The sequence below is a fragment of the Argentina silus genome (genome assembly GCF_951799395.1).
Source record: "Argentina silus genome assembly, chromosome: 2".
Lineage (NCBI taxonomy): Eukaryota > Metazoa > Chordata > Actinopteri > Argentiniformes > Argentinidae > Argentina > Argentina silus.
In genome coordinates, this window is record NC_139656.1 from 8,231,893 (window position 1) to 8,253,335 (window position 21,443).

General features: G+C 44.3%; 1 protein-coding gene across 1 annotated transcript in view; it reads left to right on the forward strand.

Annotated features, from left to right (window-relative positions):
- atp2a3 (ATPase sarcoplasmic/endoplasmic reticulum Ca2+ transporting 3) overlaps positions 1 to 18,085 on the forward strand; it is a 43,412-nt gene extending 25,327 nt beyond the window's left edge. The window contains exons 9-21 of the mRNA XM_083665370.1: positions 561 to 649; positions 1,815 to 1,917; positions 3,000 to 3,131; positions 4,910 to 5,026; positions 5,143 to 5,361; positions 5,672 to 6,007; positions 6,752 to 6,972; positions 7,423 to 7,625; positions 7,842 to 7,927; positions 9,521 to 9,654; positions 10,489 to 10,606; positions 10,897 to 11,014; positions 15,190 to 18,085. Coding sequence (XP_083521496.1) covers positions 561 to 649; positions 1,815 to 1,917; positions 3,000 to 3,131; positions 4,910 to 5,026; positions 5,143 to 5,361; positions 5,672 to 6,007; positions 6,752 to 6,972; positions 7,423 to 7,625; positions 7,842 to 7,927; positions 9,521 to 9,654; positions 10,489 to 10,606; positions 10,897 to 11,014; positions 15,190 to 15,233 — 1,920 coding nt within the window. The 3' untranslated portion in view covers positions 15,234 to 18,085. The remainder of the gene's footprint in view (positions 1 to 560; positions 650 to 1,814; positions 1,918 to 2,999; positions 3,132 to 4,909; positions 5,027 to 5,142; positions 5,362 to 5,671; positions 6,008 to 6,751; positions 6,973 to 7,422; positions 7,626 to 7,841; positions 7,928 to 9,520; positions 9,655 to 10,488; positions 10,607 to 10,896; positions 11,015 to 15,189) is intronic.
- The last annotated feature ends 3,358 nt before the right edge of the window (positions 18,086 to 21,443 follow it).

Below are 21,443 nucleotides of genomic sequence, written 5' to 3' on the forward strand. Positions count from 1 at the left end.
TCACACCCCCACCTCTGGACTGGTGGGGCCAAATTCTAATTGTTCTGGGCTGGGCTCTGCACACAGGAAATCAATACAGGAGCCCAGAGCCCAGGGCCAGCCAGGCAACACAACAACTAGGGCAACACTGGCCTTCTCCTTATTCTCTCACCTCCACTCTGCTCTCTCCCTCTCTCTCTTCCCCCTAAAAAGCTATTGTTGTTTTGACTTGCAAGAGTTTGATTACTGTTTGTCTGATGAATCTGTAGCCCAAGGTTAGTAAACAGAGTAGAGGAACTCCTCAATGCCTGCTGCTGGAAAACTAGAGAGAGAGAGAGAAAAGGAAAGAATTGTGTGTGTGTGTGTGTGTGTCACTTCCCCATTTCCTCTCTGCGTCAGTGGCCTGAGAGAGACCTTCAACTCTCTCATGGCCCTTCCCCTGACTGTAGAGTGCGTCACACATGTAACCAAGCATACTCTACCCAGGCTATACTCTACACTACTAGCACCTCTGCTCCTACGTTTTAAAGTGTTGATGTCTTGTATTGATATTGATCTCTCTCTCTCCTCTTTCTCTACAGATGTTTGTGGTGGATAAGGTGGAGGATTCCAACTGTGCCCTCCATGAGTTCTCCATAACTGGCTCCACTTATGCACCAGAAGGACAAGTGTGAGTGTGAAGTATGATTTTAGGACACAGATGTATGAATTGTGTGTGTGTGGTCTCTCTCCCCCCCCCCCCTCTAAATCGTGAGTGTGTTGAGTGAACTGACACCATTGTGTGTCGGCCTCGGTCAAACACCTATTTTTACAGCCAGTGGAAAAGCCACTTTCCTCTGGCCATTCAAACCCCAAACCAAATCCATTCGTCACTTGGTTTCCATTTGATGTAAACGTCTCTTTGAAGCCTTTTTCTTCCCCCCACACCCCCGAAGGTTTACTTTGTTCTCTGCTGTCTCATGGTCTCAATGGTTCTGGTCAATTTCGGAAACAACAAAACTCATACATTTTTCCAGTTTCCATAACACTGTGTTGTGGTAGCATGTGAATCAATGTCTTTCAGAGGATTAATAACATTTCGATTTTAATAGTGATGTTGTATTCATCCCATGATGGTAGCAGAGGTTGAAAAGGACACAGCAATGTGACATCAACTGAAACTGTGGTTACTGCAGAGCAATTATAGTACAGCTGATATATTGCTCTGAGAGAGGAAGAGAGAGAGGGAGGAAGTTGTTGATTCAAAGTCATTGTGTCCCAGTTCCAGGTCTGCAGTAATGTGATCACTTGATCTTAGTCACCTAAATGTCAGAATGACCTCCACTGTCACAGTGTACCTCTAGCCTAATGTCCCCAATGATTACCTGGCCTGGTATTCCTCCCCTCCACTCAAAGCGTCCTCCTTAGGAGGAAGGAAGAGAACAATGATCGTACCGTCATGACTTTGAGATGATGGATTATGCCCAAAAATGGCACATGTTTATATTTGTTAGAATATTTTCCCCACTGAAAAGGATTCAACATGTGACAACATGTTTATTGGTCCGAATGTAAGATGATGGTTGTAGAACCTACTCTGCATACACATTGACATTTCAGAATGTTTCAGTGTGGGTTGTTGTGTGTGGGTGCTCTACAAGCAACTGTTGCTGCCTCTACTGGGCCGTGTGCCATGTGGTCATGCAACCTGCTCCTGCTCTCCTCCCCAACCAGAGGACAACCACACTCACTAGCTACTTCTACTGTACCGCCTGGCTGCTCCTCTCAATATTATCATTATAGAACTGGAGGTGTTAGATACACTTACTGTGTGTGTGTGTTCGTTCCTCTTCCAGGCTGAAGGGGGACAGGGTGGTGCAGTGTGGAGACTATGATGGACTTCTGGAGCTGGCCACTGTGTGCTCCATGTGCAACGACTCCTCACTGGACTTCAACGAGGTCATTACTTTACCACACACACAAACAATCCAAGAACACACACAAACACACCACTGGCTTGTCTTGGGAGTCATTTAAGGGCCATCTATCACTTTGTAGCCTGTCCTTTGATCCTGTTTATCTCAGTAATAAAAAGCAGCGCACACACACACACACACACACACACACACACACACACTGAACCATAGGTGAGGTGGAGGAATGGCAGCACATCTGCTGCCTTCTCCTAGTCCTGATGTCATCATTAATTTGGAGTAGGAATAAGCTGTGTGATACACAACTGAGTGTGTGGTTGCTATGCAAAGCAGACTCATCTCTAAGAGACACAGAGCTTTGTGCAGACAAGGGAGGCTTGCAAATTTCTTCATGGACTTATTTACACAAACACAGTATTACATTGCAATGAACGCATAATTAATGACAATGTACTGTGTACACACACACACACACACACACACACACACACAGCCTGCTCTGCTACAGTAACTGATCTAATTTTATTCTTATGTGGTTTTCTCACTTTTTTTTCATCACCATGGTTTCATGGTAACCATGCTGGTTGTAAAGCAAGGAGAATGCAGCTCATTGTTGGATATTCATTTTCTGTGCAACAGTCAACTGAGATTGTGTCCTACAAGATGATCTGCCCTGCCTCTTCACAACAATTTAAAACATTTTAAACCAACCGTTTTTGACCGTTATTGGTCAGGCAGACAGTGTGGGCTGTGCTCCATTACTATGCGGTCCCACCTACTCATCACCCCACCTGGCAAAGGCTCTCTTATGAAAGCACTCCACTCACCATGACTCAACAACACATTATTACAACTAGAGGAGGTTGCGGAGAACTTATTCACAGTGAATTAGAGATGACTTTTCTCACTTTAGTTTGTCAATTATCTTTTGGCACTCGAGTAGACACACATTTCCTTATCCCTACTATTAAACAGTGCTTCAATCACAACATCAGTAGCTATTCTCCATCTACCTCCTTTATTGTGTGTGTGTGTCTGTGTATGTGTCTGTGTGTGGTAAGTGACAGTGTGGCTCAGGCTAACCCATCCTCTCTGTCTTTCTCCCAGGCCAAAGGTGTGTATGAGAAGGTGGGTGAGGCCACAGAGACGGCCCTGACCACCCTTGTGGAGAAGATGAACGTGTTCAAGACTGACGTGTCAGGACTGAGCAAGGTGGAACGCGCTGGAGCCTGCAACTCCGTAAGCAGGGACACACCAGAGGGCTGGTGGGGGCGGGGGTATTAGGGACAGAAGGCAGAAGTGATATCACTGAATAATTATAATGTTTGTGCATTGACAAACAGCTTGTTTTTATTGATTCAAGATCTAAATATCTATATAATTATTCTAATCATGAAATATAGTGATTAAACAACTTCTTAGAGGTCAAACGAAGTTTGTAGGGGAAACTGGACATCATTTCAACAACTTTCAGTGTATTGGACAATTATCAGAACTCAAGGGCCAATTACCTCAGCCTAACTAGAGGTTTCATACTTCCAAATGAGTTTCCACTAAAGTGAATTATTTAATAAATCCATTTATTTCTCTTTTAGATATGCCAGATTGCATTTGTAACTGGATGGCCAGCAATGAGAGCCTCTATCATCCATAGAACTGTGTGAGAATACAGATGCCCTGGTCGGCTATACCACTGGTTGCAGTTTATAGGGGGGTGTTTATCAGAGAGGAGAAAAGAGGACAGAGACATGTACTCTCACACACACTCTCTTATTAGATTTAAATAAACACTTGCTTCTATGCTTGTCTATTAAAGTGCATGCTAATGTTGTCTTATGGCAGACCGTCAGAGCTTTACACTGTGTGAATGATGCCTTGAGTCTGTGAATGGGCCAGTGACCGACGTGAGAGTGTAACTCCCTGTGCTGCAGTAAATGACCAGTGGTTCCAAGTTTTCCACTGAACTTCAGATAAAGGCCAGTCAAATTCCCGATGGTCTCACGGCTAAAAAAAAACCCTGTCAGTGACACAAGCCCTCGGAGGCTAGAGATAATATTTAGACAAGCCTGTGAGTTTATGAAGAGCTTAGCTAAAGTTTCCAGTCCTCTGTTAGGCTTTTACCAGAAAAAAAGTGGACCCAGTTTCCTTCTAATGCACTTCAGGGTGAAGGATTTTGTCGTGGAAGTGTAAGATGATGTTTAGCTTCCATCTCTGCCTCCATTACCAGACAGACCCGCATTCTCTTGTTTTATGATGGAAAGAGGGAACTTTTGCCTTAAAATGGTCCTAGTGGCTCTCTCTCAGGACATCTGTCAAGTGTCTGTCGTGTCCCCTGGCTTCATCCATTCATGTCAGAGCTGTCTGGGTTGGAGGAGAGAGAGGGGATGACATGACTGTATGTACCTCAGAACTAGCCTGGGAACACAGAGCTTTTGGGTGACACCTACTGGAACATGAGGACACAACACTGGCAAAGATAGATAAGGAAAACTGTATCAACATCCACAGTAAGATTTTATGTTTTAGATAAACAAGGTTGATATTGGTCATAAAAATATCAGAACATTGATATTGGTCAGCGTTTCTTGGCAGATCTTCCAGGATGTGAAATCAGGGCTGTGTATGATGGCTATTAACATACAACTCATGTTTTATAGGCGATATTGTGTTGTACCCACTGAGTGGTGTCTTGTGACTGCTGTTTAGCAGGACCCAATCTATCACCACAAAGTTCCTCTGTAGCACCTGTTTGGCACCAGGTCTTTCTCCACAGTGGGTTCTGTCTGGAACAGAGTCTGGCTGTCTTGAGGCCAGACAGGATGTTGGAGTGGCTGATTGGGCACCATCCTTCAGGTGTCGACAACACAGCCAACACCCACCTGGCACCTGCTCCTGACAGCTGCCCACAAACAAGCCAGTCTGGAAGCAACTTTGGAGAACGGCTTCTACTGACAGCTCCACAACCAAAACCAATTTACTCTTTGTCTGTCTCTCTCTCTCACTCTCTCGTTCATCAGGTGATCAAGCAGCTGATGAAGAAAGAGTTCACTCTGGAGTTCTCTCGTGATCGCAAGTCCATGTCTGTGTACTGCACCCCCACCAAAGCTGGCTCCCAGAGCAAGATGTTCATCAAGGTATACACACACACACACCACTTAATGACCAGGTTATTTGCTAAGCACATATTCAGCCAGCTCCAGTTGGTGATTTTGTGACTTCTCTATCACCCTCCCTCCACACACACACCCAGGGTGCTCCAGAGAGTGTGATGGAACGGTGCCAGTATCTGCGTGTGGGCACAGGGAAGGTGGCACTGACGATGTCCCTGAGGGAGCAGCTGATGAGTAGGATCAGGGACTGGGGAACAGGCAGGGACACCCTGCGCTGTCTGGGAATGGCCACAAGAGACTCCCCACCACGCCAGGAGGACATGGACCTGGAGAATTCTAACAAGTTCGCTGAATATGAGGTACAAGACATAACAGGGCCAGATCTTCTTGCACTGAGAGGGGCAAATGTTTGTTGTACAGTTCTACAGAATGGTGGGGTTCTTGCTCTGATGTCCGTTGTTGTATACCACAAACAACACCAGATTGTATCGTGTTGTATACAGTGTCTGACTGGGTGTTGTATATCCATATTGTACTTGCTATTATTATGACTTATTCTTGTATACAGTACAATACTGTTATACATATTGAGTTTCTACTAAATCTGCCCTCTATCCTCCTTCTCCCCTGCTCTCCTTTCTTTTTCTCCTGCCCTCCTCCTCTCCCCAGACGGGCCTGACGTTCGTGGGCTGCGTGGGCATGCTCGACCCACCCAGGAAGGAGGTGATTGGCTCGATACAGCTGTGTGCCGAGGCGGGCATCCGCGTTATCATGATCACCGGAGACAACAAGGGCACAGCTGTGGCCATCTGCCGACGCATTGGCATCTTCGATGAGGAAGAGGACGTGGGGGGGAAGGCCTACACAGGCCGGGAGTTTGACGACCTGTCGCTCGAGGCCCAGAGAGAGGCCGTCAAACGCGCCCGCTGCTTCGCCAGGGTGGAGCCCGCCCACAAATCCAAGATCGTGGGCTTCCTGCAGTCCTTTGACGAGATCACAGCCATGGTGAGCAGAGGGTTAACACTGTTGGAGCTTTACCTCTCTCCCCATAGTCTTACCCCCTTCCCCACCTAGACACCCTATTTCACCTTATCCTCTCCTCCCCTCCACCTCTCTTCTCCCTTCAGCATGTTCCCCTATCCCTTATACAACATTATGAAACATTATGCACTTGTTTCATCATAAAATAAATCTATTAATCTATAACTTCTACAGTAAGAGGATGCATCAGATTGAGCCAATATGCCCTGACTCTGATGTGGGGTGAATTAGAGGTTCTATAAGGCTGTTCCTCAGACACTGCCATCACATCTGTCATCTGTGTCCCGCTCAGCTACATTACCTCCTGTCTGACACATATCTGGGGAGAGAGGAAGAGAGAGAGATGGATAGATGGATAGATGGATGGATGGAGGGAGGGAGGGAGAGAGAGAGAGGAATCAGCCCCACAACCTGCCTGCTTGTCTCTCTGTCTAACTCTCCATTCACCACAATACAAAGCCGGTGTACTTAGAAGGCTTATGGGAGCTCAGTGTCTAATTTCAGCTTAATCCTTAAATTGATGTTAAATCTGACAAATCTGTACTCTAACTTGGACTTTATACGCCCTTTTAAAGCAATGAAAGATTTACCTTGTAAAGTCGTGTGTGCTTATCTCATGTCATCATGCAGTCCCAGCTACATGCTCTTATCTCAGCTGTCACTCCTCATCCTCTCCTCCTCATCCACTCCTCATCCTTTCCTCCACAGACGGGTGATGGGGTGAATGACGCGCCAGCACTGAAGAAAGCAGAGATTGGCATCGCCATGGGCTCTGGCACGGCCGTGGCCAAGTCAGCCTCTGAGATGGTTCTGTCTGACGACAACTTCTCTACCATCGTGGCTGCTGTGGAGGAGGGCAGGGCCATCTACAACAACATGAAGCAGTTCATACGCTATCTCATCTCCTCCAATGTAGGAGAGGTCGTCTGGTGAGGACATATGCGCTCTGGTGTCATTCCCAGACACTTCCGCCCCAAATACACGAAAGGTCTGGCAGACCAACACGTCAGACTTGGCCTTCATTAAGGTCAATGGAAAGAGTGTTGAAAACGGATGGCGCATAGCCATTGGCTTTACTTCGCATCATCAATCATCTCCCACAGCACTTCCCCCCCCAGTGCTTGCACACCACACTTTTCTGATTCACTCCCACTAAGGCCATGTTTGAGTCATTATTCCAGGCTTATATGCGCTGTGCACAATTGCCTGGGGACGAGGTTTTACACACACACACACACACACACACACACACCTGATTCTCAAATTACCTCATCCAATGTCTTCCTACTATGCTGTGAGAATTGAGAATATTGTACTGATGCTTGTTTATGTCTTGTATGTTCATTGATCACACACGTGTTTCTTCTGTCCATGTGCAGTATCTTCCTGACAGCTATCCTAGGCCTGCCTGAGGCCCTGATCCCAGTTCAGCTGCTGTGGGTCAACCTGGTCACAGACGGTCTCCCTGCCACCGCACTGGGCTTCAACCCCCCCGACCTGGACATCATGGACAAGCCCCCCCGCAACCCCAAAGAGCCCCTCATCTCCGGCTGGCTCTTCTTCAGGTACCTGGCCATCGGAGGTGAGAGACTGTCTGCTCCATTGTACAGTAATATGCTACAGGATGTACTGTATTCACTGCTAACTTTACTCAGATCAGCCCTTGTATCCTTGATGTAGTTGTAACTTCTAGTCAAATTTTTGGTGTTTTAAATTATGAACTGCCACTCAGTGTTGCGTGTGTGTGTGTGTGTGTGTGTGTGTTTGACCCTGTGTTTGACTGTGTCTGTCCTTGTAGGGTACGTGGGCCTGGGGACTGTGGGTGCTGCCACCTGGTGGTACCTGTTTGATGAGGGGGGCCCTCAGGTGTCCTTCTATCAGCTGGTGAGTAGACAGAGACTGTCCAAAGACTTCAGTTGGTTGACATTGGGTGCATCCCAAAAAGTTCTTCTTTCCACTACCACTTTCTCCTCCTGACCCGGGACTACATTTTCATGTCGCCATTTTGAAGGGTGTCCAAATAGTGTAGGAGAAGTTGACTTTGGTGGAGGAACCAGTAATTTCACTCCTGTGTGACATCGCAGCCATCCCCACCTGATATCTAAACAGCAACTCAAAATTTCCCTTTTGACCAGTGCACAAAATTAAATTGCAGGTTCTTACTTTGATCAAATTCAGCTCCTGTTTTTGTCGAAAAAGTTCTTGCATCAATCTGATTCTAAAATCAAGTCTGCTGATGGTGTGTTGATAGACCTACTTTATTCAACTGTTTTCAGATTTGGCTTGTGAAATATCAGTGGAAAGATATGCAACACAGCATAGATGGCTAGATGTATTTGATATGTATGATATGTTAAACACAAGTATACCTACCTTCAAATTGTTCAAAGGTTGATTCTAGGTGTGTGATGCGCGTAATGACCACAGTGCAACCTATCCAGTTCTGATCAAGCCATTACAGCAACCACAAATCTACTTTATTTATCATATATGATTTGTTATGTGTATGTTTTATGAAGCCTGAGTACAATGGTATACATTTACAAGCAGTGATGATTATGTAGCCCACTCTGCACCCCCAGGCAAGCTTTTGTCTGGAGTTGGTGGTGCTTTGGGGGAAAAAACCCTAAATTAAGTGCATGGTGTCAAATCCATGGCTTGATGTATTGAGGTATATTTTTAAAAATAAAAATTGTAAAAATATATATTTTTTGTAAAAATAATCCTTGTTGGAGATTTCTTCTTGCAAGCTACAGCGTGAAAATTACTGGTTGGTGGAAATTAAAAACAATAAAAGAATAGCCTAATGTATGTAGGCCAAATGGTAATCAGTCTTGGGTCAGATGGCAGCTGCAATCAGTGGAATACTCAGCTAATGAATAAATGGTCTCCCCCACTCGTCTCCTTCAGATATTTCCGTGGTAGTGGGAAGTGGTAGTGAAAAGGGGTAGTGAAGAGTTTTGGGACACACATTGTTTGTCTGTTTCTCCCAGGAAAAAAAAGTCCTCTCCTTGTGTTTGTTTTTCAATTTTATATAACACCAGCAGAAAGATATGTCTTTATGATGTACAGTAGGGCTATGTTTTGCTACTCATTCCCCATCAGCTGCTGGACTGTGATCATAAGAATTGTCAGAAATAGACTTTATAGTTGATTATAGGAGAGTGGTTTGATGTAAGGAGAGATGTCAGAGATCGAGGGACTGGGTCCAAGTCTCTCCAGCAGCTGTTATGTCAGATCTGGGCTTCATCAGAGCAGGTCACAGAGCCTGGGGGACTTCCTGTGGATGGTGGACACACACTCTGTGTTCTCTCGATGGCCTTTTCATTGACCCAATGGGGACAGCCAGGTTTATCTAAGGCCATAAACAGCTCTATAATGAGCCATACATTTAAATGGGACTGGATAGAATCCAAGGGAAAAGGTGTGTGTGTGTGTTCGCGTGCGCTCATCTTTCCCCTGTCCCCCTCCCTACAGAGACACTTCATGCAGTGCACTGAGGACAACCCCATGTTCCAGGGGATCGACTGTGAGGTGTTTGAGTCACGCTATCCCACCACTATGGCCCTCTCTGTGCTGGTCACCATAGAGATGTTCAACTCTCTCAACAGGTGGGCTAGCATAACATCTCCAGGGGCAGGGCTTAAACACAATGATAAACAATCTTAAAGGGCACCATATATAACTCCCATATAAGACAAGTATATTATGAAGGTATAGTAACTACTTAATCAAACATGTTCACTGCAACCACTAGTATATCCAGCTGAATTAATTTAAACAAAATGGCATTGCAGAGAAATTTGTATTTTCCCATTTCCAGTGTGTGCAAAGGTTATTTCTTGGTAGTGGTTGAAGACATCAGGCCTTGCTGCACATTTTAGGCATGGGGTTGTCATTATTTTGTTTTGGGAAGAGATGGGGAGTTTTCCCTTCCTCCTCCTCATTCTCAACACCTTTGCCAGGGTTGTTCATGGAGCAAGCCCGTTAATAGCTCCCCACAGAAACCAAGCCCTACGTCTTGTAACAAGGAAATATTTTTGGAAAAGGAATTTTCAGGGAGCGGGGCTTGTTTGGCTAATCAATTGCGGTTCACATCCCAAGCCAAGAGAAACAGTGTAAGATTGACAGACACACCACATGGTTACGTTTGCTCAGGAAGTCTGTTGTTTTCATTTTGCCAGAGCTTCACCAAATACTATCTTTATTATTTAAGAATTACATACACATTAAATTTATTTTTCCCACCTGAAGATGATGAAACTGGAACCTTTAAAGCCCTCAGTCTTTTTATGTTTTGGCCTAACTAGCTTGCTACTGAGAGCTTTAGTCAAATCAATGGTTATAGTCTATAGTCTCAGTTTAGCTCCTGATGTCCAGTTGAGGGTTGTTTTTAGGGTTACAGTACAAAGTTGTGGTTTGTTCACATCTTCTCCCTCTCCCAGCCTGTCTGAGAACCAGTCTCTGATCAGGATGCCTCCTTGGGTCAACTTCTGGCTGCTGGGAGCCATCATCCTCTCCCTGTCCCTTCACTTCCTCATCCTCTACGTTGAACCTCTACCCGTGAGTATACATACAGTACACACTCTGTCCCTGACTGGCTGTCTGCCATATTCTACTGTAGGTAATGGGCCACACGCTGTAATCATTTTTGCACGGCTAAGGGTGTAACCGTCTATCTGATTACCTGAGATAGCCAGTGACTCTGTGGAGGCAGATTGAGCGTGGCACCAACAGATATGTTTCATACCTCTTACTAGAAGAAATGCCAAAAAGCAGAAGATCTCTGCAGTAGCAGAGCAGGTGTCTATTGTGTGTTCCTGTGACCTCATCCCTCTCCCTCTGGCCTGCAGCTAATCTTCCAGGTGACTCCTCTTCACTGGAACCAGTGGATCGTGGTCCTGAAGATCTCCATCCCTGTCATCCTCCTGGATGAGGCCCTTAAGTACCTCTCCCGTCACCACTTAGATGGTACAACACTGATCACCACTAACCCTAACACAGTGTAGAGTACCAAAGGGGTATACTACAGTATGAAGCGAGCTAAGGGAGTTAGTGGGCTAACTTTTACCAAATTTAGCTCCAACTCGGGATAACCCTTGTCACCAAGGTGGCTCACCCTTTAGCCAGATACATTACTATATACTTATCCTGAAACTCTAACCTGCCCTGGGGCAGGCTAACTGCATATTATCCTGAATTTGGGCTCTATCCATGTATCCCCTTTCTCGCAAATAATTACATTTAAAGCCATATCAGAGGTTTATTGCACAAAAGACGAGTGATACAAATATATTTATCAAGTATAACATTTGCTAAAAGATTGTCAAAATTATCGCTAATAAATGTAGGCTAAAGTAAAATAACATAAGAATACATTTGATACTTATTGCATGAACAGTTTATTCAATAAAAAAGTTTCTTATTGCATGGTGGACACTTCTTGACAGTTGATTCAAGAAAGCTGAGTTAGCTCACTTCAGTAACAATGTCAATGTGGCATGACTCACTGCTTTCTGCATTGAAATCAGTGGTTGATTCACTGAACATAGCTGATCGACTGAGAGGCAGCACTACTTAAATCTCTTAAATTAGCGGCAGGTGTTGAATCAGGATCCCTGTTGGTGACATTGAGGAAGCCTGAACCTGAATTTCACAATAACTCAAGCCTGTTAACTTTGGATAATCCTGAATATGTTTAGCTTGCTTCGTAGTATACCCCTCTGGAGAAAAACAACATGATATTAAAGCTGTGTTTTTAGAGATGTGCAATGTTCTTGTTGAGCTCTCCTTAAAGGGATCACTTTTTTACACTGTGTAGTCTGATGGTTCCCTACCCTGAAAGTAGCTCTAGGGCCAGGAGAAACTGTAATCAATGGTTCAGAGTTGTTTAAATAGCCACTACTTACTTCAGCTAACTTACAGGTTAGCCATGGCTAAAAAACTATGTGAGGGAGGCAATTAGACGGAGTTCAATATTCCTAACCCTAACCAACCAAGTCATGAAGTTTACTTGAGTTTATTTGGCCATGCAATTTTGATCTTTGTCTAAGTGTTATTATAGCTGAAGTTAGCAGCGCAGTGCTGTACGCTGTGGTATGCTGGAGGGGCAGCATCAAGGAAGGTGACACCAAGAAGGTGAACAAGCTTATTAGGAAAGCTGGTTCTGTCCTCACCTCTCAAAACGCAACCCCCCGTCCAAGTCGTGAGAGGTGGAAACAGGTAAAGTACGGGATTGCCAGGCAGGGCGAAGTATGGTTGGTGGTTTAGCCACCCGGGCCGCTACGGTAACCATGAAGGCCTGTATGGAGCCACCTGGAAACATGCTGGCTAAGAGGGCTCTGGTAAAGCTAGGTGCACCAATCATCCGCTTAGTGGAACAAACGTGATTACAGAAACATTCATGGAAAATATACAGCAAGGTTTGGAAGTGGAAGGTGTCTCCCCCCAGACAAGCATGACGCTGCACAATGAAAGATGAAAGGAAGTTGCTCAGTTGACCCCCCTTCTTACAACCAAACACACCACAAAGATTGGCGCCTGGAACATACGAACAATGTACCAAGCAGGTAAAGCTTCACAGATAGCAGCTGAAATGAAAAAGTACAATATTTTGCGAATAGAGCTCAGCGAAACAAGATGGATCCAAGCAGGGAAAACACAACTTTCAAGTGGAGAAACAATAATATACTTAAGTCACGATCAAGACAAGAAGGAGTAGGAAACATGCTCTCAAGAGAAGCAGCCAGGTCTCTCATGGAGTGGGAGGCAGTGAACGCTCGCACAATCACAGCAAGGTTTTTCACAAAAACAAAGAAAGTCACCATCATCCAGTGCTACGCAACAACAAATGAGGCAGAACAGCAAACAAAAGACAACTTCTACGAAATCCTACAACAAGTAATCAACAGACAGAGGAAAAAAAAGACATCATAGTGACAGGAGATTTTAATGCTAAGATAGGCCAAGACAACACAGGAAAAGAACAAGTAATGGGCAAACAGGAGACATGAACAACAATGGAGAACAATTCACAGATCTCCGCGCATTCCATAACCTTGTTATTTGAGGTAGTGTCTTCCCACATAAGAGTGCACAAAGCCACATGGGTTTCCCCAGACCACAAAACTGAAAATCAGATTGACCATATGTGCATCAATAAGAAATTCAGGAGATCTCTCCAAGACGTTAGGCTGAAAAGAGGAGCTGATGCTGCAACAGACCACCACCTCCAAATAGGAACACTTCGCTTAAAACTCAAGAAATTCACAGACACAGCAAGAAAAATCAGCACAAGATACAATGTCAGCCTCCTCCAAGATCAGAACATCAGAGAGCAATTCCAAATCAGCCTTTCAAACCGGTTCCACCCCCTGGACAATCTGGAAGAACAAGAACAAACCCTGGACCAGAGATGGCAGAAAATGAAGAAGGCAAGGATAGAGGCAAGAAAACACTTACAAAGCAAGAAGACCAGCTGAGAAGATGGGCCGAACACTTCAGGGACCTATTGAATAGACCCATACAGAACCAGCCAGCATCCCTCCATTTGAATACCCCCTACAGGTCAATAACAATAAGCCCAATAAACAAGAAATAAAAAAGGCTATTCAAAAGCTGAAAAACAACAAAGCACCAGGACCTGACAGAATATCTCCAGAAGCCATCAAAACAGACCCGGAAACAGCAACCATATTACTTCACCAACTCTTTGGACAGATCTGGGATGAAGAAAAGGTGCCAAGCGACTGGACAGAAGGGTATCTGGTGAAACTACCCCAAAAAGGCAACCTTCAAGACTGCAACAACTACAGGGGCATCATGCTTATATCTGTGCCAGGGAAAGTTTTAAGCAGGATCATTCTGGAAAGACTTTCGAAAGAACTGGACAAAGAGCTCAGAGACCAACAAGCAGGTTTCCGGCAGGACAGATCATACACTGACCACATTTCCACCCTTCGCATCATTGTAGAACAGCCACTGGAATGGAACACATCTCTCAACCTCACATTCATCGACTTCCAAAAAGCATTTGACAGTCTGGACCAAGACATCCTATGGAATCTCATGGCACACTATGGTATTCCAAAGAAGTTCATAACCATCATACAGCAGCTATATCTACAATCATCCTACAGAGTCATACACAATGGATATCTCACTGACAGGTTTACAGTAGAGACAGGAGTCTGACAGGTTTACAGTAGAGACAGGAGTCTGACAGGTTTACAGTAGAGACAGGAGTCTGACAGGGCTGTTTGCTGTCTCCTTTTCTCTTCCTCTTGGCAGTTGACTGGATCATGAAGACAACCATAACCGAACAAAACCTGGGGATACAGTGGACACTGCTGTCCCAATTAGAAGACCTGGACTTCGCTGATAGTCCTCCTGTCACACACAAAAATACGAATGCAGACCAAAATCACAAAACAGGACTCAATAAATCACATCAGTAAACCAAGGTGATGAACATCAACCATAAAATAGACGATGCCATAAACCTGGACGGAGAGGCACTGGAAGAGGTGGACCCATGTACATACCTGGGAAGCGTTGTTGGGAAGGACGGAGGCAATGATAAAGACGCATACAAACAAGAATAGGGAAGGCTGGGGGATGTTAAATCATACTGGACTGTTCTTACTGTATATAATGTTTCAGATGTTTATTTTATTTTTATTCAATTATTTTATTTCCACTTTATTTTGTTGTTTGTGACGCCTTAATTTCCCCTTGGGGATCAATAAAGTACCTGTCTATTGATCTAGTGGCTCTTTAAACAAGTCTGAACCATAGATTACAGTTTCTCCTGGCCCATCGACAACTATACCTTTAACGAGTAGAGAAGTATAGGAATGTGACTGACTGGTTCATATTTGTATTCAGCACTAAGTTGAAGCTTGTCACTTGTCTATGTCCTTGGCCTACTGATGAGCCTCTGTTCCCCTCTCCTTTCCTTTCCTCCTGCATTCCTTATTCAGCCTAAACTTTCTCTCCTCTCACCTTCTATACAAAGGTACGTTTCATACTGTCTTTCTCTCCCTCCTTCCTCCTATGCTTTCTGCCTGTACCACTTGCATACTTACTGTAGCACAAGAAAGAGTTCCTGAGATATCTGATTAAATGTGTTTTTGTATTCCTTACAGGTGATGAGGATAATAAGTACAGGAAGAGGCAGCTGAAATTCTAACTACCACCCCCCTCCCCCCCCCCACACACACACACACACACACACACACGAACACCCACACACATCCACGCACACACACACACTGGTCCTCTTCACTTTTTAAGATAGACACCCTCTCTCTCCTCTATCCACCTTCCCCAGTCCTGCATGTCCAACCACTACTAGAAACGAGCAGGGCTTGCATTAGGCAGGGCTTGCATTGGTGCGTGTGCGTGTGTGTGTGCTCGTGTTTTTGCAAGCATGAGTTTGCGTGTATGAGTGAGTGTGTATGAACAAATGGATGCCCTCGTTCATGTAGGCCAGAAAGCGTGACAACACTGCAAAACACACCCAAGACTTGTTGCTTTTAAAAATTTCCGCTGATTTGGTTTTCACTCTGTACAGTACGTAGTGGTGCAATAACTGGACTATGGAGGGAAAGGGCTGAGGGAGAGGCATCAGTAGGACTCGGTGGGTTGTGTGTTGAAGAGGGAGCTGAAGCAGAGGGCGAGAAGGCTACAGAGACTGGGATCCTCACTGGCAGGGAGGATGTTACCAGTGGGCATAGAGGAACCCCACTGCCCTCCCTGTCGATGCGTGTCTGACCATCTCCAGGCGTGTGGCAGACTGCCTTGGGTGTGCCCACATATATATATATATGTGTCCCCTAGTATCTGGGCAGCTCTGTTAGGGTCAGCTGACATCATCACAGAACAACTCCTCTGGTAATGTGTCGCTCTCTTCCTCTATCCTTGCCTCTCTTTCCTTCCCTCTCTCTCCAAGTGGACTTCTCTAGATTGTGTGGAGTGCTGTTCTTAAACGGTCCTCCTCTTTTATCGCCTTTCTTTCTCCCTCCCTCTCTCTGGGCCTGAGTTCTAACTAATGTGGCCCTGGGTGATGTGTGGAGGTGTCTCTCCTGAATGTGTGAATAGCTTTACGCTGCTTGGCCGCTGTCTTTAGCTCTTATGTGAGGAGCCGGGGTCTGCTCAGACATATGGCAACCAAATTTAAATGTGAAGCGACTGCTTCGAATCAGCACAGGTTTTACCCAATCTGTCCAGCCTACTCTGCTATGTAGGAAGATTAGGATGAGCAGCAAGCAGTTGGGTTGGACAGCCTTCATTGGTGTATCCTAGCCCATTTCTATCAGTCCTGAGTCTTTTATGTGATGTCCCACACTAGAACACATGCACATATCAATCAAGGTATAGATCTGTAACACTCCAATATACTGCCCCTGCCAGTTGGGCATGGGTTCAAATATGAATGTATTTTTGTTAGCTTTATTTCCACCCTTACTCCATTCCAAAGGCCAACGTCATGTTTACCATGTGACCTGTCTCTTGCCCTTTAATACTGTAAGATTAGACTCCATTCCTTGTTCTTTAGTAAGTTGAGATCTTATTAACTGATGCCCCCTCATCACTGGGATAGTGCTTGTCCAGCAGGACTCCTAACACTCCACACCCTGACTCTGTGTGCTCCCTCTGCTCCTCCTGCTACCGCCAGTGCTTTTGCGTTACAGGTTCACTTGGGTATTGTTTTTAAAAGAGTAATAATAATGTATTTGACTGAATGAACCCAGGAGGTTTGGATTGTCTCTTTAGCTCTTGTTTTGGGGTTTGCCGTGTGTCCTCGTGCTCTGTGTGCTGGGCCAGTGTGTTAGCTGGAGGGGGAGCAGCCACCAGTGTGTCGTCCTGGCGCCCTCTGCCACTGTGTCAGCCCAGGCTAGAGAACCCAGTAGTGTTGCCTCTCACTGTTCTCGGGTCAGTACCACCACACCACATCTAAATAAGATCCTGCTTGATTTCAGAATGGAATGCTATGGGGTAACTTTTTCTTGGGTTACTGTACACACCACACAGTTTAATTGTGAGAAAGCAAAGTTCTTAAGTAATTGTACCAGGGCAACATGATGTCTGTAACTAGGCTGGCAGTGGCACAGGGCAACAAGACCCCCTGTTAGCTCTCTGACTGGGCCTCCCGCTCTAATTCATGATGGCAACCTAGCATAATGGCACTCAGGACACCCGGCCCTGTGGGTTTGTACAGCCTTGTTATTTACTACTGAAATCTTGAACTCTGTACAGAAAATAAAAGATTGCATGGAACCTTGTTACTGTAATAAATAACCTATACAGTATATTATATTTAATTTTTTGATAACTTACATCAATGATACCTACTTACCAACAGCAAGAGAACTGCGAGAAACCATTTTATTTTTCTTTGAGCACATTTGGGCATCTAAGGATCTCAATTTTTGTAGAATATAAAGATTGTTTATTCATTGTTACCGTTTTGTTTTTATGGTTGCTGGGATTTTGTGTATTTTACTTTAGGGAGAGAAAATGATATGTAAAATAAACAACAAGAATAATGGTTATGATAATGAGTCGAGAATAATGATGGTAATTTCACTAATAGTAATCTGGTTTGAGAATGTTTGAGAATGTGTTAATGAATTGTGTCTGGTTTACACAAAGCGATGACCAGTGATCAATCTTGGGTAATGAAGTTTTATGTGTGTACATTAAAGGGCTTGGTGTGGCTACAGGCTCAAGAGACCCCTTTAGTCGTTTGAGTTAAGACAGTCAGGAGGGTGGTCCACTTGTAACCGTGGTACTCTTGGCCTCTTGTGCTGTTAAAATAATCATCCATGTGTATATTATCAATTAGGGACTGCTCCTAATGGACCATTCTCCATCCTGTGTCTGCCAATAGCAAACACATGTACTGTAGGTCTCTGGAGCCTGAATCCCACCACTCAGAAATAAAAGATTTTCTGTATTGCCTTGTTAATATTAATTGTGGACACATAATTTTCTATATGACAAAGACATGGAAATAAAGATTATTTATCTTGTTATTTATTCAGAGGTTGTGTTTCCTTCTTATTTCTGTCTCCGCTCCATATTACGCTCAATATAAATTACTGTCCTATTTCAGCTGGATTTGGCCCATTTGTTTGTTTTGGAGATAAAAGATTGCAATACTGATTTCTGTTAATTATAGATGTTTATAATCTTTAACTCATCTATGTCTTTATCATGTTTAATTTCTCAATGTTTTGGGGGTTTTAGACTAATCATTGGTTTACAGAGCTTGTTGACCTGCATACCATCTCCTAAAGGGTTAGCATTTCTACCAGCAGAGGGCGGTACTGCATTATTTTTGTGACTGATATCCAATAACTTCATATTGTTCACTTTAGATGGCTGCGGGGACAGTTTTGTGCTGAAAAACTCAATATAAATGTAGAATTGGTAGTGATGACAGGGCAGTGGATATGTAATGTGAGGCAGTTATACTGCTGACAGATTAGAGCTGGCTACGTTGATGGAAGAGATGGTGAGTCATTTGCTGAGCCCTCTCCTGAGGCCCAGATTAGAATGGAGGGGCACGGGTGTACAGTGAGCATGACTGAAGTATGGGTATTACAGTAAGTCTTGCATAGGGACATGTGCATGGTATAACATGCCATGTAATGGGAACAGGCTGGAGGAGGCACTTGAACCTCCACTAGAGCTATTATGCATACATAGGTCTAAGCTTCACTGAAAGAGAGACAAATCTCTTAAATCACACTTCCACTCAAAGTACACACTATATGACAAGGAAGACAGTGCTGTCTTTTTTCTTTGTTGGTTTAAACCCTCTCTCAACACAGTTTGTGTACTCACTTGATCCAATTATTTGCATCTTGATATGTTTTGTCATGCCTTCCCCATGGCTACGTTCCTTCCCCAGTGCATACTGTAGTCTTATGAACACTCCCAAGTACGAGGGCTGTTGGACATTCTTATATTCTCATCCACCGTAAACGCTTCTCAAATGCTGTACCATTTTAAAGCTTTACTAATGAATTAATAATTTAATAATGTAATGCCTCAAGCACAATGTGGCATCTTGTTAGGCCACAAGATAGCAAACAGTCCATCCCAGTCTACATGCAATGTATGGTGTGTGAATGCATTTCATTTTTGATGTGTGTGTGTGTGTATGCTGCACACCTACTCAGTAGATGCTATGTAATGCTAAACCAGGCCCCCCACACACACCTCTCCTCAAATGCATAATACAAACATGACACACACTTGCACAGCACCCCATGGTATCCCCAGAGCCCTTGCAGCATCACGGGTCCTGGGGAGAGAGGAAGTGACTCCCTCATTAGCATCAGTGTGAGGCAGTTAGTTCCACCCAGAGCTCCAGAGTGCCCAAAGACTGGGGAGAGTCAGCTTCCTGATTGTCCTCCTGGGGCTCCAGCAGAAGCCCTGGATATCAGCATGGAACATGTGACTCACTGATGAATGAAAGGGCCCCTCTTACTCTCACTCCCTCGCTTTCTAATTTTCCTAGGTGTACAGTACCCCAGTGTTTTGAAAAGATATTCAGGTTTTACCTGCATATTGTGATGAGAATGTGTCCTTTCTATCACCCCTCTCTGCATTGCAGATGTTTGTGATAGTGCACTACAGTAAGGGCTGGGCTGATGAGGCAGTTTTTGTCATACTGTATCATGAAAACCCTCCAGTAGGTTTCTACAGAGCATTGCAACACTTACACCTCTCTCAAACCTGAACGTTATAAGAAATCAAGTGGAGGAGTTTGGTGAGGCAGAGGGTTTGGCAACAGTTCATGCCACTTCTGAGGAGGCCCTTGCCTTCTGCTTTCAGACAGTGCAGAAGAAATAGTGTTGTAAATTGTTCTCACGATGACTCATACTGTATGAGAGCAAACATAGGTCATTTCTAGAATAAGCCTGCTGTGCAGGACCTGTGTCAGAACACTAGCTCTCAAGGACACAGATTTGTTTCTTTTACTGCTGAGAGATAAAAGTGTCTGAAAAATATTTATCAAAAAACAGCAAGTTCCCCAGCATGGAGTGGATGAAGGGCGGGGGACCCTAATCTCTTCTGAATAGGTAAAAATTGCCCCTCATCCCATGGTGTCAGTCCTTGTGTGGTGTGCTGCAAGGCCAGAGCTGTTGCCAAGAAACTAGATCAACTCCACATGAACTTCCCTTATGGCAATGGCAACAGCAACAACAGACTTGTTCTGAGCAAAAACTTACTGCATTCTCTGATTCCCTTGTTAGATTACTATTTCACTAGTCAGACTCTACACACTCTTCTATTGTAAACAGAGAAAATGAAATGCATCTGTGACTGCTTTCTAGGTAACACCATTTATGGAGTGCCACCTCTGGATGACATTTAACAGAAATTATTCATACCAAGAACATAGAACCTAAACTATGTTTCAGAGCAGCTCAGAGAAAAGTAAATTCTTAACACACTGACAAAATGTATATCCATTTGAATTTATGATTGCTGGTTACAGTGTTCTGGAAAGTAGTCTCCAAGATTAAGAGCTAATTGAACAGAGACCTTTGGACCCATATAGCACATATACTTCACCCAAAACCTTTTAGTATCCGTTTGGAATCAGCTGTTTAAACTAAACAAATGACAGTACGAGTACATTAAGTTTGCTCTTGTCTTGCACAAAAACAAACATGATGTAGCCTACTAGTGGTGTTGGAGTGTGATATGCGATAGCCGCCATAGAGAGTGGCTATCGGGGGTCTACATACATAGCCTATAATATGACGGGTCTTAGGACCCAAGCGTGACCGTACAGAAATGTTTGCGGGTCATAAAAGTTGGTTGTATGAAAAAAAAAAAAATAGAAAAAAAAATGTCTGCGTATTGTCGACATACGAGGCGCGTATAGCGATTTCCCTTCATGTAATAGTGCTCCGCAATGTACATCACATCAATTGCATACGTAACCTACCGTATACTGTGTATTTGTACAGGGTGACTTGACAGTGAAAGGGAGTTAACCATAGGAGTGAACGCACTGAATGTTGACAGTCAGTCCATTGCGGAAGAGAGGGTGTGAAAGATGGGACAAATTTCAGCGTACAATTTAGATCGCAAGGGAGGCGTGTGAGTGAAATGATGCGGGCGTAGACTGGATTTATATTTGAGGTTATCCTACAGTAAGAATACTGTAGATGTACACGCTATTATTCGGCGTTCAGTATGGTGTTTTTAACAGTGTCCCAGTGTTCATTTTCCACCCGGGACATCAATCTGGTTGGAGCTTGCGGGATCTAAAGCGTTGCTCGAGGACTTATTATTTCGGTGAGTGAAACTTTTTGAAAATCATCACACACATGTTGTGTATGAAAAAATAAATGTTGTGCATAAGAATTTTTTT